We start from the raw sequence: 17,465 nt of genomic DNA on the forward strand, positions 1-17,465 counted from the left end.
GCTTCCCAAAGGCTGTTGCTTTGCATGGGGGTGTTGTGACCCAAGTGCAGGACCCGGCACTTGGCCTTCTTGAGCCTCCTACAGTTGGCCTTGGCCCATCGATCCAGCCTGCCCAGAGCCGTCTGTAAAGCCTTCCTGCCTTCAAGCAGATCAACACTCCTGCCCAATTTGGTGTCATCTGCAAACTGACTGAGGGTGCAGTCGATCCCCTAATCCTGATCATTGATAAAGATAATAAATTGAACTGGCCCCAACACTGAGCCCTGGGGAACACCAATTGTGAGTGGCTGCCAGCTGGATTTAACTCCATCGAGCATCCTTTGGGTCTGGCCACCCAGCCAGTTAATATTAATTACTATTAATAATTAATATTAATTCTTTATTTTTATACTTGTCCCCGGTTAAGTTTTTTGGCCACATACGCAAAGACATCCTCTCTGATTACATAAAGACCTCATCTGTGCTGTTTCTCTCATGTCAGACACCCACTTTTAGGCAGACTTGCCTTCAGTTTAATGCCTGTAAACAGTTTATTTTTTGAACACTGGGACAGAAACTTGGCAAAGGAAAACAAGTCAAGCATCATTTCCCATTAGGAAGTAAACTATTGTTTGATAGGACGGAGCACAAGATTCCCAGAAGTCATGCTGCAGCTACAGTAATGCTGCACATGGGGTTATTTTGAAAATTAGAGACTTCGTGAAACAGATACTCACTCTTTTATAAACTCGCACGTCTCCTGAAGCGCGTTAACCTGTCTGCATAGTGTGGCCATCACGCTGCTGCCCGCAGGAGAGCTCGCTGCGTGTTGAACCAAGGTGTTGCGGCCAAGGCGGATGGGATGGCCTGTTGGCAGCTTCTGCTGCGGTGGAAGATCTGATCTCCTGACCTGTGTGGCGAGAGCTGGCTGCACGGGGGACAGGGGGAAGGTTTTCAAGACAAGTGAAGGAGCAGATGGTCTGGCATCGAGGACTGAAGCACAGTATAAAGAGAAGTAAGAAATCCAGAACATTCGAGACTGTTCCTAGGGGGATTAGTATTAATATTCACTGTTAGGCCAGGCGGTTAGTGTTAGAGAATCAGAACTAACGCAGAGCTAGTCCTCTTTCCTAGTATTTTTTCTTGGTTATCCTATTCAAGAACAGGATTTCTGGCTGTGATGAGCAATTGGAAAGAACATTCCCTGTGCCCAGGTACAAAATGAAGGTTTTGGATGCCTTTAACACTGGTGCTCTGTAACTCACAGCATGCACTTCTCCAGCCCTATTCCATACTACTGTGCCTATAAACTAGACTTTTAATTGATCAAAAATGTAGAAGGTGAGTGCAGGTGGCAGAAGACTGCATCTTTAAACGTAGGATTAGTAGAAGGCTTATGGTCTGCTTGCAAAAAGAATTTAAGTGGTGGTGGGATTAAACTACTGAATTGGCCAGCCGGAGTAGGGACGTGATCGTGCCCCTGTACTCCGCACTGGTGAGGCCACACCTCAAATACTGGGTTCAGTTTTGGACCCCTTGCTACGAGAAAGATGTTGCGTTGCTGGAGGGTGTCCAGAGGAGAGCAACAAAGCTGGTGAGGGGTCTGGAGCACAAGGCTTAAGCAGAGCGACTGAGGGAGCTGGGGTTGTTCAGCCTGGAGAAGAGGAGGCTGCGGGGAGACCTGATCGCCCTCTACAGCTACCTGACAGGAGGGTGTAGCGAGGTGGGGGTTGGCCTCTTCTCCCTGGCAATGGGCAACAGGACGAGGGGAAACGGCCTCAGGTTGTGCCAGGGCAGGTTTAGGTTGGACATTAAGAAACATTTTTTTCACCTTAAGGGTTGTCAAGCATTGGAATGGGCTGCCCAGGGAAGTGGTCGAGTCCCCATCCCTGGAGGTATTTAAAAGCCGGGCAGACAAGGTGCTTAGGGACATGGTTTAGTGGTGGGATGGCAGGGTTAGGTTAATGGTTGGACTTGATGATCTTAAAGGTCTTTTCCAACCTAGACGATTCTATGATTCTAAGTTGTAGCTGAACTAAACAGCTCCATCCAGTAACCTGCCTCTTCAAATACTGTGCCTTCAGCCTCCTCCCCTTCTCTGCAGCTGAAAAGGCAAAATAGCCGAGCTGCAGGCTGGGATGCGTTTCTGCAGGGGCTGCTGCGTTACAAGCAAGTGTGTCTGGTTTGGGTGACTTTCGAAGATACTGCCACAGTATTGCTTTGATAAATTAGCCAAGTCCTAAAGGGATACCGTCGAGTTAAGAAGGGGACTACAGGTTTACAGCTTTAAAAGTCTCCAGTAGGAAAAAAAATCTAAAAATAACTGCCGTGTCTGAGAGAATATGGGGACCGAAACACGGGGGAGAGGTGCTCCGAGCATGCAGAACTTTGTTCTGTAATCTAAGCGTTGTGTGGGAGTGACAACCGACCTAGCAAATTAATTACTCTTCAGTTATTATTTTGTTATAAATACTACAGAAAAACAGCATTCGGGTGGAAAGAGCATATAAAAATTAAATAAGTAAATAGAGAATTCAGTGGTGGTTGTTTGTTTATGCCTTGAAAATTGTTAGGCTTCCAGCTGAAGGCGCAATGACTAAGTACCCATAAAATACAACAAATACAGAGCTGAGTGTGTTTTATTCTTGTTTGTAGAAGAACATACACGTAAACCTGCAGGAAATAAGCATTACCAGCAAGCCTGAAAGGCAGTGGGACGGGTCTGTGTGTAGCACAGAGACCAGCCCACGGGATCCGAAGGGAAACAAACCCAGCGTTAGTGGCACGCTCACCTCTGCCACGTTCTGAATCCACTTATCTATCTGTCATGTCCTTGGGCACAGACACGATAAGGTTTAGAGGTAACCTTCATCCTACTGAGCTCTGCAGGAGCTGGGAATTATGTTCCAATGTCTTCTATAGGGTTGGAGCTGAGCCCTGCAGCTGAAAGCATAGACACAGTGCAGATGAATAGCATAGCTAGCCAATACTTCAGTGTTCTGAACCATCATTTCACAACTATTTCCAAACATTTGATTGTTTGCTTTATTTAATGTCTGTATCTTTCTTTGTATTAAATTGGCAACCTTAATTGGATATTATGGGTCTAGCCTTAGTCTGGTGCCCAACATACATATGGAAGGAAAAAAATTCTCTTCATCAGGACCGCGTGTTGGGAAGACAGGAGGTCGGACATAGTCCCCTCTCCTAGTGACGAGTGCTGGGGTATGCGTGCTGGGTCGTATGATGCCACATGGGTGGGCAGTCGCTGCCCCATTTGGCCATGATGCTTTGACCCTGTCTTTTTCTGAGGTGAGTACCTGAATATCTAACCTCATGATTAAATATTGACTGAGGGCTAAGGAAAATTAATTATTATATGGGAGTGGAGTCAGTTCAGCTGAAAAGACTGAGGAAGAATGGTTCCATGAAAATTATCCCTGTAAAGAAAGAATAATTTCTCATTTTGGTTGGTTCAGCAACTTGAACTGACTGGCTGATTCTGCAACTGCATCAACGCCTGCCACGACACAGGAGAGAGGAGGGTGAATGTGACATGGGACACAACACAATCTCAATTAAAGCTTTTGGGAGAGGGAGTCCCCAAAATTTGCATTCTAACTGTGAAGATTTGGGATGAAATGGGACCTCTTCTGGACTTCGAAAGAGGTGAGCTCTCCTTAGCTTCTCAAAGTAAGAGTGCAGATGACAAGCTCCTGGAGGAAGATTCCTGTGCTTCACCTTGCTGGAGAGAAGTCTCGCTGGTCTCTGGTCGGAAGTTGAGCAACGCAGGCCATTTTCAGTATGCTGCTCGACTCAGTGTCCTGTTTCTCTCCAGCCGTTGCAGAGTGACTTCTTAGGTGCTTCCCCCACGTCTTCTGTAAAAAGCTATGAAGTACTTGGTTTCTTAAATTTGGGTTACGGGACTTACTTCAAAGAATCAGATACTGAAGTACCCATGACTGATTTTGTGAAGTTTGAAGGGTTTTGATGAAATCAGCTTCTGGTGCAATTGTCTGACTTCAAGTAATGAGGCTTAAGCAATACATATGCGCTGTCTTGCTCTCTTTCTCTATGTACATATACATACATATATGACAAGACTTGGAGGTTGAGAGCAATCACATAAATGCAAACTTAATATATTTTTCCTCTTACACATTGCCTCCTTTCTCTAAAAGTGTATGAATTACTTTCATGCTTATTGGCTCAGAAGTACACTCATATGCAAGACTATTTAGCTAGCAGTTCTTCCTCTGCCAATGATGGAGCTGTACATAAGCTAATTTGTCTACCAGGCAAATCCAAAACCTGCTACTGTTCTCCATTCCACCCACTCCCTTCTGCAAGCCCGCATTGCTTCTGCCTTCCAGACCACAAAGTGCCACTAGTCTTTCAGTCCTGTTCCTAGGGGATATCCCTTTGTTTGAGCTAGTTTTTTTCCTCAGATTTCAGCTGCTTCCTTCTCCAAGAGTGAGTTTATGCGTTTTCCAGGGATGGGGAGCAGGGGAAAGGAGAAGAGCAGGGTTCTGCTCCTCTGCTTTTTCCAGGTGAGGCCCTCAGGCCCATCTGACATCCCAAGAGAAAGGCTCGCTCAGCGCTCTCAGAACAGGCCCGCATCTAGTGCCCGTACAGGCCGAGTGTCCTTTCCCACAAGCAGGAGAACAAAGCTGCTGGGAGAGGATGTAATGCAACAGGGCTGGAGTCTCTCAGAGAGGGCTTGTGGAGTTGGTGACTGGGGCTGGGGCAGGTGTGGGGGAGGTGGAAGGAAGATCCTATTTTTCAAAATCGTAATTGTGAGCTCCTTGTGGCCTGTGGCAAAGAACGGCTTGATTGCCTTTGAATCAGTGTTGGTTTTCAGGAGACTTCAATAAAAGCCAAATCGCCCAAGACTGTGAAGTGATCTTGTAGGGGCCGCAGTTAGAACATTGTTTCCTATCCTTGCCCCTGCAAAATCTGTGTATTGGCAGATCCAGGTCTTGGGACAAAAGCTGCAGAGCAAAAGAAACCTGTAGAGATCTGGTATGCGTTTCACGGCCTGCTTTCTGCTCTAGTAGAGAGCACCCACCTTGCTTTGCATATGGCAGCCAGCACACAATTAAAATCTGTCTTCTGATGCATCCAATGACTTCACACCATGGAGTCACTTTTTATCAAGCTCAGTTATTTGCTAGCCTAAGAGATACAGTCACTAAATATTTAACTAGCTTATGGAACTACGCCCAAAGCTCAGTTTTGCCAAGTGTTAAAAGCTTGTAACAGTGCTTGTGACAGTGTGATTCTGCACGCCAAGCCTTTAAGATTTAAAAAAAAAAAAAAAAATATTCAATAGCCCTGCACTCAAATGCTTCTCAGGGCACATGTGCATGTCTCTCTCCTCCACCCCCCCCCTTTTTTTTTTAACCTAGAAGGAAGGTTTAAAGAGTCACCTTACTGGCTTTTTGGACCTGGGGGGTCCTGGTGGACACCAAGTTGAACACGAGCACCCTGCCCTTGCCACAGATAAGGTGAATGGTACCCTGGGCTGCATCAGGAGGAACGATGCCAGCAGGGGGAGGGAGGTGATCCTCCCTCTCTCCTGGTGAGGCCTCACCTGGAACACCATGACCAGCTTCTGGGCTCCTCAGCAGGAGACAGACAGGGATGTACTGGAGAGAATCCAGCACAGAGCCATTCAGATGAAGGGACTGGAGCATCTCTCCTGTGGGGAGAGGCTGAGAGAGCTGGGACTGTGCAACCAAGGGAAGAGAAGGCTCAGGGGAATCTCATCGATGTCTATAAATACCTGAAGGGAAGGTGGAAAGATGGAGCCAGGCTCTTGTCACTGGGCACCACTGACAGGACCAGAAGGCAATGGGCACAAACCAAAACACAGGAGGTTCCCTCTGAGCACCAGGAAACACTTTGTTACTGCGAGGGTGAGCAAGCACTGATACAGGTTGCCTAGGGAGGCTGTAGAGTCTCCTTCCTTGGAGATACTCAAAACCCATGTGGACATGGTCCTGGGCAACTGGGTCTGGATGGCCCTGCTCGAGCAGGGGGTTCCCTGCAGAGGTCTCTTCCACCCTCAACCCTTCTGTGATTATAGAGTGAAGCCCACAGGGCTACCAGCTGGAGTCCTGCTTCTTGTCATCTTGGCTACTGCCAGGGGAAGGCATGCTTGTGGCCTACACCGGACAACATCTCGGAACCCATCCTTCAGCTGGGCAGAGGCTGTTTGCTACAGAAGAGCAAGCAAGACAGCAAATGGTGAAAGGGAAAGGACATTTGTAAGAGATATGAAAATTAGTTATTATGGATACTGATTCTTCCAAACCTTTAACTTTTTACAAGCCTTTTGTAAGTCACCTCTCTCTCTCCTCAGTTTAGAGGCTAGGAGAGGTCCCTCTTGGATCTCTTAATACCTTTCTCCAATTCTCAACATTATTTGCACCTTCAGTAATGGGCAGCTTCTTAGGTAATGGTGTGCCCCTTGAAAGCTTGCATTCTGTCTGCAGGAGGGATGGTTCCTTGCACTCCCTGATGGGAGACCTTCAGTCAGCATGACAGGTGAAGAGCTCAGCCCCATATTAAACCAAATGCTGGCTTCAGAACCTTTCTTTAAAGCTCTCAAAGAGCAGGTGGCATCCATATAGATATTTACAGGAAGTTTCACGAAGGGCAGCAAAACTGTAACTGTTAAAGGAGTGATCAATGGATGCCAGCCACCACCAGCCACTGTCAAGGCTACCCAGGTCATGCAGGGTCACGTAGACATGAAAGCAAGTCCGTAACCATTTTGTTAGTTAAATAAAAGGGGTGCAAGCCCTTGTTAAAGAAGAGCTGCTGGTTCCTTAAATCCAGTGGCTAGAGCAGTGGTTGGGCTGGGAAAGTGAGGCTTGCAGCAATGTTCTGAATGAAGAGGAGTAAGAATGGATGTCATCGGCTCCACACCTGATCATTACCATAGCCACAGCAGACACCTTAACTGAAAGAAAGAAAAAAAAAACAACCCCACAAACCCCTGTATTGAAAAATCTACCCAGCAGCAAATTCAGTAGATAAGGTTGGTTTATCACTGAAATTTAAGTTAAAGCAAATAAAACTTATCTCTCCTGAGGAAATAAGTATTCTTTTTTTGTACAGCCTATTAACAGTCCAGCTAGCTTATTAGAAAAGTGCTACTACAATCAATTACCGAAAAGCAATGTCACTTGGACTGCTTCTGCGCTTCTCATTCCTTTGCCAATTGCTACAGAGAACAGGTTATAGAAAGACCTTCTAAAATTCAGATTGATTCGTCTCTATGCACAAGAAACTTCTAGGAAGTCTAACAGATAAAAACATGATTTATTACACTGTACAAAACTAGATTCAGAACAAACAAGTGCAGAATATAGTACGTGCATTACATTATTTATTAAATTTCATTGACAAACCTCCAACTTCCCTAATTTTTCCTTTACCTGCCTAGGCCAAGCAATTAATTTTGTTCCACAGGACAGAATAAAATAGCTTCCTGGAGAATTTATCATCTGATTAACTCGGCAGAAGGTGCTTCAGCTCAGACTGACTTTCAGTGTTTTCCATAGCTTGTAAAGACTTGTCAGGTTAGAACCTCAGCTGGTAGTACAATGTCTTGCCACCGTACCAGTCTAGAAACAAGCAACTCCATTCTCATTAAACTTCAGTAACGTCTTCTTCTTAGAAGATGAATGAATGCAGTTGCATTTGTAGACATATCAAACAGTATAAATGAAGGCTGTAGCTACCATTTAAAAAAAAAAAAAAAAAAATCACTTTCCCATAGTCCCAGATCTGTCTCTTGAGTTATGCAGGATGTGCTGAGATAGGTTATATGTTTAATAAAGTCCTTAAGAAAAATAAATACTTTTGCATAATGTATGTACAAGGACTGGTTGATTTCCTTCATTCATAGGTTCAACAACAGATATAACCACAGCTACATTTTATTCACTAGCTCACAATGATTAATGCCACCTTGGTAACTGATATATTAAGAGTCCAAGAGAATATTGGCCTGTTGTTTGTAACAGTGCAAATTATATGGAGGTGTTTTGAAAACAGTGGCTTAAAGAAAGAGGGATTAACAAAAAACCCTCCTTTGGTGCCTGTAAGAGTAGTTTAACTCTTCCATGAAATTTTCAAAACTCCCCCACATAATTTCAACCAACTATTAAGGCGTCAAAAGAATGGATGTAAAGTTGAGATTAAAACGGTCTTTCTTGGAGTTGAGAAATCCACTGCAGATTTCCTGACAAAGAAATTTTCTTATTGTTCTCCTTCTCCTCAGCTCTCTTCTGCACAAAAACAATACACCGAATAAGCCTGTCTAATAATCTCCCCCATATCTTTTTTTTTTAACTACAACAAAACATTACACTTAAATATATTGCACAAAAAGCAAAAAGTATCCTGCCTGACTCTTCACAAAAATGGCCACAAACACAGGAGAACAGCTACTGAACATCTCAAAATTTGAAGAGATCGATGAAATGCTGAGGAGATACTGGCATGAGACAGGTGTTTGGATCACTGGCTGTGCAGGGGTGTCCTGTATCCTGCAAAACAAAGGAGAAAAAAGTAGTAAGTTCTCTTTCCATACCCACAGTCTCCCTCCACTCCCAATTAAAAAAAAACAAAAACAAAAAAAAAAAACCAGGCAAAAATTCACATACAGGCACATGCAACTACTTCCACTGTAAACAAACTGATAGGAACTTGCTCTTTTTAAGAATTGACCATATTTTTCTTTAACTGTTTTAGACTAAGTTGTTAAGAAATTAGGCCTTTCCAGTTTGACTGTGGTAACTCAGGGTAGCTTCAGATTTCAGGAAAAAAAAAAAAAAAAACCCAACCCCTCTCCACCTACCAAAACCAGAATGTGAGTCAGAGCTCCTGAACAAAGGTTTCTTATTCCTTATCCATTATTTTTTGATAAGTGATAAAAAAAGCAACTGCTTCTTTGAACCTAAATGATGTTTAACTAAAATCTGAAGTCAACTACTACTTCAGGGGGAATGAACTCCTTGCTTCAAAGTGAAAGCCAACAGACACTACCCCAAAAAACCTGAGCAGCATGTTTGAAGTCCCAGTCATAAAAGCTTTTCTACCTTGCTTGTTTTTCTTTCTCCCCCAACATCTTTTCCTCCTCTTTCACTCCTGCCTTTTCCCCACCCAAAAGCATTACCTTAAACTAGTTAGCGCTCAGGCAAGTTAGGAATACAGAAGACTAACAGGATTGAAAGGCTTTGTCATTACAAATTCACTAAGCCTGCAGTGCTTGCTTTCATAGAAACTTGAACTCCACACAATTGTCTGATTATTTAAGATTCAAATTCTTCTTCAAATGAAAAGTACTGTTTTGCACCTTATTAGAACCCTCTAAAGGAAGGAAATGCTAGAGGTGAAATGACAAGGTCCTAGACAGTTCGAGGTGTTTAACCTCTCCATTGATCAATAACCTTGTAAGGCTCAGAAACTGTCCTCCCCAGGTTTTAAGGGGTTTCTCTCCCTTTTCCACCAGTGTTGATGAATTCAACATGTGGGGCAAGAAAACTAGAATAAATACATAAGTAGATCAGAGACCACTGCAGTCTTCATTTCTTTCTTTTCCGTAGAAAATGAAGTTACATCTAATTCAGTTAATAGAAGGAAAAAACCTGTAAGTGAAATTTTCCTCTCACTTGGAAACTTACGTAAGGAAAGTGCTGTTGAAGATGCCACATTCCTGTCCAATGTCTTTGCAACACCACAGTGCACTAGGTGAAACACATTCTAAACACTACTCAGCTTTTCCAATGAAAATTGTTACTCTACAGACTATATATTATCTGTATTTTTCCATTAAGTCTATAGTTGACTACATGAAAATATCATGTGGTATCACCTCCTAATCCTCCCACTTTTTTTAATAATTGCTTTAACATCACCCGAGAACCAATTGTTACATTCATGACACAGAGGGGAAAAAACAAAGAAGAACAGACAAATAGATTAGACCCCAGGTAGAACTGCCTATCTGGGGATGCTGCAGATGAGAAAGAACAGAAGACCAAGGCCAAGAAGCGTTAAACCCAACACCTCCATCTTGAGATGACATCTGCAAGGAAGAGATACACCACAGCAGAAAACACTCCCAAGGGTAGTTGCTAATGAACTATCATTTTCTCCACCCATTGCCATGTCAGTGTCATGTCATTACTTTCCTAGTTTCCAGAAAAAACACAATCAGAATTAGGATTCTGGGAAAGAAGCTAGGGTTTATCCCCTTTCAGTGCTTATTTATACTCCTAAATACTTTAGGCAGAATTTGTAACATGCTGTCTGTTTTGTTCTGCACATCATCATAAAAACGCTTTTGAAAGCTCTGCTCAGTCAGGAATTACAGGTCCAATAAAAATCTTAGTAAGATCAGTTCCTGCGGTTCTTGGTTATTAAAAACAGAAACAAATTTTACAGTGGAAAAAAGGGATGAGGACTGAAAAGAAGAATCATAACTTTCCTGTAATTATGAGTATTCCTCCTTCCAAGAAAAATGTATTTCCCTTCAAATTACATTTAGCAAATAGTGTTCAAATCATATTGATATTCAATGTATCTACTCAAAGCTAAAACAGAATTCTCTTAAATTAACAAGAGAAGTCACCAGGAAGAGTGTTTACTGGCAAATGTAGTTTTTTCCTCCTCAAATTTTATCATAACTGGACTTTAAGAAGCTCCCATAACAACTTTGGAGCTACAGTCCTTTTCTGTATAATTATTTCCACCGCTTCTTCATTCAGAAAGCAACATTTTAATTGCCTTCCCCCACTCTCCCAAGTCATATGCAGCCTGGTTGGGGAATTTCTTTTCAGAGAGACTCCTTCATAGAAGTACATATGACTACAGCATTCCAAGTGGAATAAAATCAATTTTATTACCTTTGCACTAAAGACAGTTATCTGAGGTTCATGTTACTCGTCTCAGATTTAAGTACTGAATTAAAGACATCAGGGAGTGCAGAAACAGTTTATAATACTGAGTGCAGAGAAACCTATTTATTAGTGAAATCTGGCTGATCTCACTGACACCATGCACCTCTCTTCATTAGAAGTTGAATTATGGTCCCTAGCTTAAATGGCATTAACAGGGAATATGTCTATAATAACAACCAAATCTGATGAAAGACTGAGATGTCATCACTACCTTACCTAATAGAGAAATGTGAAACAAAGTGTTCCTGCTGCTAAATTGATGTGGGGAAACAGAGTCAAACCAAAAAGCATCAAACAATTAGAAATGATCAAGTTCTTCAACATTACAGAACAGTCAGCAATGCAAACAGATGAGACACACATGAAATACCTTGAGTAACAAAGCAAGGTGGTAGTCCTTTGAGATCGTGAAGAAGGAAGCAGGAGAGCCATAAGGTAAAAGAAGCAGAGTTAAGGTTTATCAAGGCTAAGGTTCATTTAGAAAAATAGTCTTTTATTCTTGGGGCAAATCACAAGCAGATGGAGAACGAAAACCAGCACAACTAGCACAAGCCCCAGGAAGACTAAAACCAAGTGTGAAGCGTATCACTTATGCAAAACAATTACACTATTTTACATAAAGCCCAGGGTATTGAAAGAAGAAAAGGTATTTCAACTTCTGTGGCCATCTCTGGCATAACCAAAGTGTGCTACTGAGTGAGCTAAGAAAATAAGAGAACTTCTCACAGTTGCAATACTACCTAGTGGAACAGAAGAAATAGTACATGCAAAAAGCATTCACAGAGGCATCAGTCGATAATTAGTCTGCCGTTACTTTTACAGTACTGAAACGACATTTTTCTCAGTTTCGATACGGACAAATCCTTTACCAAGAAGTCACTTCTGAAAGGCAGTCATTCGATATGAAGAGTTTCTTATAATCATTCCCTCCTTTAACACGGAGGAGTACAAGATGTTCTATTATATCACTGTACTTCCTAAAATGAATTTAGGAGTCTCCTTCTTATTGTATTTAGCATTACTATGGTCACAGGTTTTAAACAAATATGGGAATACAAATGCCATTTCCTGAAAAGCTCTTAAAGACTTGTTAAAAGTAACACAAATATTATTATAGCATACTGAAAAGTGAAAAGTCATTTCCCCACTTCAGATTTTTGCTAATTCAACTTAGTAGCCATCAGTCCCTTCTTTTGCAGGCTTTCTTTAAAAGGACACAAAATACAGGACTGAAGGAAGTTTCTGTGTGTAGCTCTTTCACGTTGCCAGCAATTACGTTATATTATCAATTTCACAAACTGATGAAAATTCTTCTCATCACTAGCTAGTCCTGTGCTTTGCGGCTATTTCAGAACCTTGCTGCTTTGGTTCTTAGAAACTCTTAATTCTCAGCCTAAGTTTACACACAACTAGTTTCTGTAACTTATTTCCATCAAGGATGTCTCTTAGCCTAAACTATTTCCCAAAGTAGTGTCACATTTATTCATCCCTTCTGTCTCCGAGAAGAATTTATGGAAAGCAGTCACATTCTGTATTAGCTTTAAACACAGCTAAGTTAAAATAAATTAACCTCTGCTAGTCTTCTTCATGCCCTGATCACTCGAGTACTTTTTCCTCTGCAACTATTCCAATGTTTTTGCCTTGTTCCTGAATGAGGGAAGAAAAAAAAAAAAAAAAAGAGCAATACCAAGAAGTGTTCAGCTCACCACCTGAAGTTCTTCTGAATGCCCTTGAATGCAAAAGCTGCACGATTTTTGAAGTGTACCATTAAAAGAAGAAACTGAATTTTTACATATTATAAACTACCTGAAAAACCCAGTGCTTCCATTTGTTTCAGGATTCAAACACTTGCTACTTTTCCTCTGTAAAGTAACCATGATTTCTCCTTTAAAGTTTGGTTTTGGGTTTTGTTTTGCTGTGCACCCAATGGAATTAGGCAGAGTAAAAGCTTCAGCTGAGAACAAAAATCTGTACATTATAGATATAATTGTATGTCAACCACTCATATACATATTGAATAATCTGTCTAATCAAGGATGATACTGAAGCTGGAATGAATTGTCAAAGCCTGATAAAAGTTCTTTCCAATTAAGAAATATTTTCACCTAGCACAGAATTTTTCTAGAATTAATGAAGTATGTCCTGACCTGCTGTCCCCTGCCTCCTGCTTTGCTTCTCATCTCTCTTTAGAAAGCTTGGGAAAGGATATAGTTGCAAGTGCCTGAAAAAGCAAACTATTTTTCCCCCCATGTAACTCAGAATGACTAGCACTATGTTGCTCACATTGCCCAGTAATCAGAGGGACTACTTTTCAGACCAATGATTAACCTCTTAGTGTCCCTGTCAGTAATTGTGTCGGTTGTGCAGAAATGAATTCATTTAACAACCTATTTCAACCTGATCAGACATTTATTTTAAGACAGGGACAAGGCTTAGATTCCAAGACCTAGAGAAGGAAAGCCACAGTACAGAATCAGAATAATCAGGTTAGGAGGCACCTCAAGAGGTCTCTAGTCCAGCCTTATGCTCAAAGCAGGGTAAGCTATGAGATCAGACCAGATTGCTCTGAGTCAGGTCTTGAAAACGTCCAAGGATGGAAACTGCATAACCTCTATGGTCAAACCATTCTCTTGCTTGGCTGTTCTCATGGCAGGCTCTTAGGTTCCTCTGAAGCATGTCTTCTCCAGCCTCTCCTCACAGGGCAAGTCCTCAAGCCTTCCTGATTATTTGGCCCTCACCTGAACTCCACCAGTTTATCAGTACCTTTTTTGTATTGGGGACCCCCAGCTGTATACAGTATCCCAGATGCAGTCTAATGAGTGCCAAGTGAAAAGGGATAATCACTTTCCTCAACCTGCTGACCATGCTCTTGTTAGAACAGCTAATCCCAAACACCAGCTACAGAATTTTAGTGTAGACACATACAATTAATCTATAAACACACCATCACTTTAAGACCTGCCCAAATCTCCAGGATGAGGCAGTCACGACTGGAATAGTGATCTAGTAGGTACTGCTCATCAATCCAAACAAAGTACCTTTAGAACTTACTGTGTTGTGTTTCACTAAAAATATAAAATGAGTGCTATTATTCCAACAGCTGATTGAAGTAGTCAAGGTAACAAGACATCTGCCTGCACAGGTTCACTGCCTCTTACTGTAAGTCACACACGATCTCCAAAGTTAAGCATTTGATTCCAAACACGTTTTAGTCATTCTAATATTAAAGTGCTATACTTTCAATTATACCAGATAAGAATGAGAGAAATTTACTGTAAAAGCATTAACCTTTTACACAGCAAAGCCAGGCAATCCAAACAAATCCAATACCAAAAATGCCCACCTGCATGCATGCTGTGTGCCTACCTTTAAAATTTCCACTTTCAAATAAAAACCCCTTTACCCTACACATTAAGCAACATGATAAAAAAAAACCCCAACCTTATTCCACTGTAATAAACAGTTCTTATTCATTCTTTACACAGGTTCTTCAGCAAATGCCCAGGCTTTTCACAGCAGAAGCCAATTCTGACTACCTGTTTTCCTACTATTCATTTAGCAAAACATTAGTACCTGGAAGGGCTCCTGTGATATCAAGAATACTCAACTTTAAGACAACATCATTCAGTAACATGCTATTTATATGAAAGCTAGCTTATCCTGTTAAATAGCCCAGTTTTTTTCTACGAAAAATAAAAAAAGCCTCACACTGACATGCAACTTCTCTTAAAATCAGAGAAAGATGACACGAGCAACTCATTTCTGCAAATCAGAATAAGAGTATTTTCCAAGATTTCTCAAACCTTTCTTGCTCTTTGCTGTCCACTTAGCACTACCCATATCTGGTCTTTGAGCTGCAAAATTAAAGATGTCTCACTAACCAGAAGGCTAGATTATGGTGCAGCACAAAGTAAAAGCAGGACTGTGTTCACAGGCAAGTTAAACATGAAAATGCCCTACGGAAATTAAAATCATCCTGCAAGACAGAATATGCTTCATGGTAAACATCAAAAATCAACGTAAACCACATTTTGAATGAAATTTCAAACATTCCTCCAAGCTTCATATAAGGCAGAAGCAAGATTACAAAAAGACAAGAGTTTTACACCAATGTGGTAGGAATACCATAGTAGTAAGTTCTCATTAGAGATGTATTGATTGCTGTGCCATCATTAGAAAGGGATGTCATAAAATGGCTAACTTCATAGAAGTTCCTAACAACTTTGCATAAGATTAAATAGTTCCAAGACAACACAGAATGCAACTCTTTCCACATGGCTCTTTTCCTTGCAATTCTAACTATTGAGGTTATCCAATATCAAGAGATAAGAATGCTAGATAAAGAAAAACTTTGGAATTTAACGCTGATTTTATATGGAAGTTTTAATATATTATTTAAGAGTTAGATATTAGTTGTCCAATCACATTTCACGAGAAAGACAGTAAGATGATCTTAGTATTTTTCCTTTCAGATGATCACCAGAAGCTGTTTCAACTTAGTTCTGATTATCTGTTTCAAAGCTCTTACCTTCCAAAACAGAATACTACAGTGTCGACAGAAATGCAAGGTGTCCCCATACTGTTCCTTTATTGGGTAATATTTCTGAAGTGCGAAGTACATCAGCTTCCAGTCAATGTGACCCTTCTCTGACGGAATCAAATGCCTACAAAACTGGACATAAAATTAACATCTTCCTTTAAAGTTGTTAAAGGACTAGTCAAATCAAGAAAACGACTGGTAAAAAAAGGTAGTTACACTGAAGTTTTGTAATTGGAATTTTTTGAAGTCAATAATCTGACATCCTACATCTCTGCAAAGCACTGAGAGAGATCTAGCCACAAAAAAATGGAAAGTAAACCAGTAAAAATAGGAGGGTGTCTATTTGCCAAGAAAAAGTAGGCCAAACACAGCTGATCTAATTCTACTGTCTTGAAATTATTCTAATTATAGTCAAGAACCATACAACAAAAACAATATTTAGAGCCATAAGTAATTAATTTTATACTTTTAAAAAAAAAAAAAACACTCAGGAAAAAAATTGATATTTAAAATTAGATTGTGCATTACAAATAGTAGTTTTCTGTTAAGACTAACTACGGATATAAATGATGCTTTTTCTTTCACTTTAGAAGTATATGCCTGATTATTTTTCACATTTACTTACAATCTTTCTAGAACGATAGCCAATAGTCAGTGATTGATATACTTCTTGAGGACATAATGTGCATATAAAGATTAGTTGATGCACAACAGCCACTTCTCCCCAGCTTAATACACAGCCAAGGTTTATTAAGTATGTATTTGTAAAAGGCTTCTGTTCCACTCAGTGTGGATTAATGCCAATACATTAAAGGATTTCTTCATTCAGAAGACAATTCCTAGATAGGGAGAATAGCACTGCCTTTCTGATTTCAGCTACACTTCACTTTGTTTCGTAATAGCTTCCTTGTGTAGAGTTGTTTTTTTTTTTTCCCCAAAAGTGCTCTTCAGATACCACGTATGTTTTTGTGGTTATTTCAATGGTTCAACAAATATACTGCACAGGATGGGAAAAACAGGCTAGCAAGATTCTGTAGCTTATCAAGGTAGTACACTTTTAAACAGAAAAGGCAGAATTTGATATTGGAAAATAAATAAGATCATTAGATTTCTATCATTAATAACCTAGTAAGAAATTGAATGTGAACATTTAGGAACTCATTGGCAACCCTGTGTACAAGTGTACTTTATAAGGCACAGGGCTAGCTCACTCTACTGAAATGCTTAAAGTGATCTTTGTCCCCAGCATTACCTTACTATAAGAGCTTCTTCTCCAACCAGTTTTGTCATTGTTCAGTAGAGCTTACCTCCTCTAGCCTCAAAATCCAGTCAACTGCCACATTAAGCTTAAACTTTTTATCCTCATAATTTCACCTTGCATTCCTCTGACTTGCTTCTAAAGGAGGGTTTTTCAGTTTGCCTTTGTCTGTCTATATTCTCTGTGAAGTTCATTCTGAAGCCTTTCATCTCATGCAAATTCATAATTCGGTCAACTGCAAGAGTTAATTGATCTCACTTGTACCTTTCCTGTTATAATAATACTTAATCTAGCAGTCACTGACCAAAAGGTACCACTTCAACCTGTCAGATTTAAGAATGTATATTTTCATTTTTTCCAGTCTGGAATGCGCTAGGTTTTTAAGTTCTTCCTCCAGCTCTGATGAGGTAACTTCTATTTTCATAGCTTTATTTTCACCTAGTCTGATTTTGTCCCAGCATATATTACTGTCAGAAAATTAAGAAAGTTCTGGAGGCATTCCTACATTACTTGTTGGTGATTGTGTAGTTTCAAAAAAAAAAAAAGTCATCTTAAGTAGACGTTTTTTAAAATAATGCAAGGAAGCAGCCTGATAGTTGTCCTAAACTCACAGACATGCTTCTCCCCCCCACTCCCGCCAAGAGAACATTTTCACTATTACTGCACACTGTCACATTTTTATCTCAAAAAGGGTGGAAAAGGGTGGGATCAC

The 17,465-nt window shown here is 40.7% G+C and overlaps 1 protein-coding gene across 5 annotated transcripts in view; it reads right to left on the reverse strand.

Annotated features, from left to right (window-relative positions):
• Nucleotides 1–5,814: 5,814 nt before the first annotated feature.
• Nucleotides 5,815–17,465, reverse strand: part of FBXO25 (F-box protein 25) — a 33,871-nt gene continuing 22,220 nt past the window's right edge. For 4 of the 5 annotated variants that reach the window (XM_035889906.1, XM_035889905.1, XM_009634264.2 and 1 more), the window contains 2 exons: nt 15,484–15,627; nt 6,956–8,540 (listed from right to left, as the gene is read on the reverse strand). In XM_035889906.1, the coding sequence (XP_035745799.1) occupies nt 8,451–8,540; nt 15,484–15,627 (234 nt within the window). In that variant the 3' untranslated portion in view covers nt 6,956–8,450. The other variant, XR_004841375.1, reaches the window with a different exon arrangement.

Source organism: Egretta garzetta, unplaced genomic scaffold, assembly GCF_000687185.1.
Source record: "Egretta garzetta isolate BGI_Z169 unplaced genomic scaffold, ASM68718v1 scaffold62, whole genome shotgun sequence".
In the NCBI taxonomy this organism is placed as follows: Eukaryota; Metazoa; Chordata; class Aves; order Pelecaniformes; family Ardeidae; genus Egretta; species Egretta garzetta.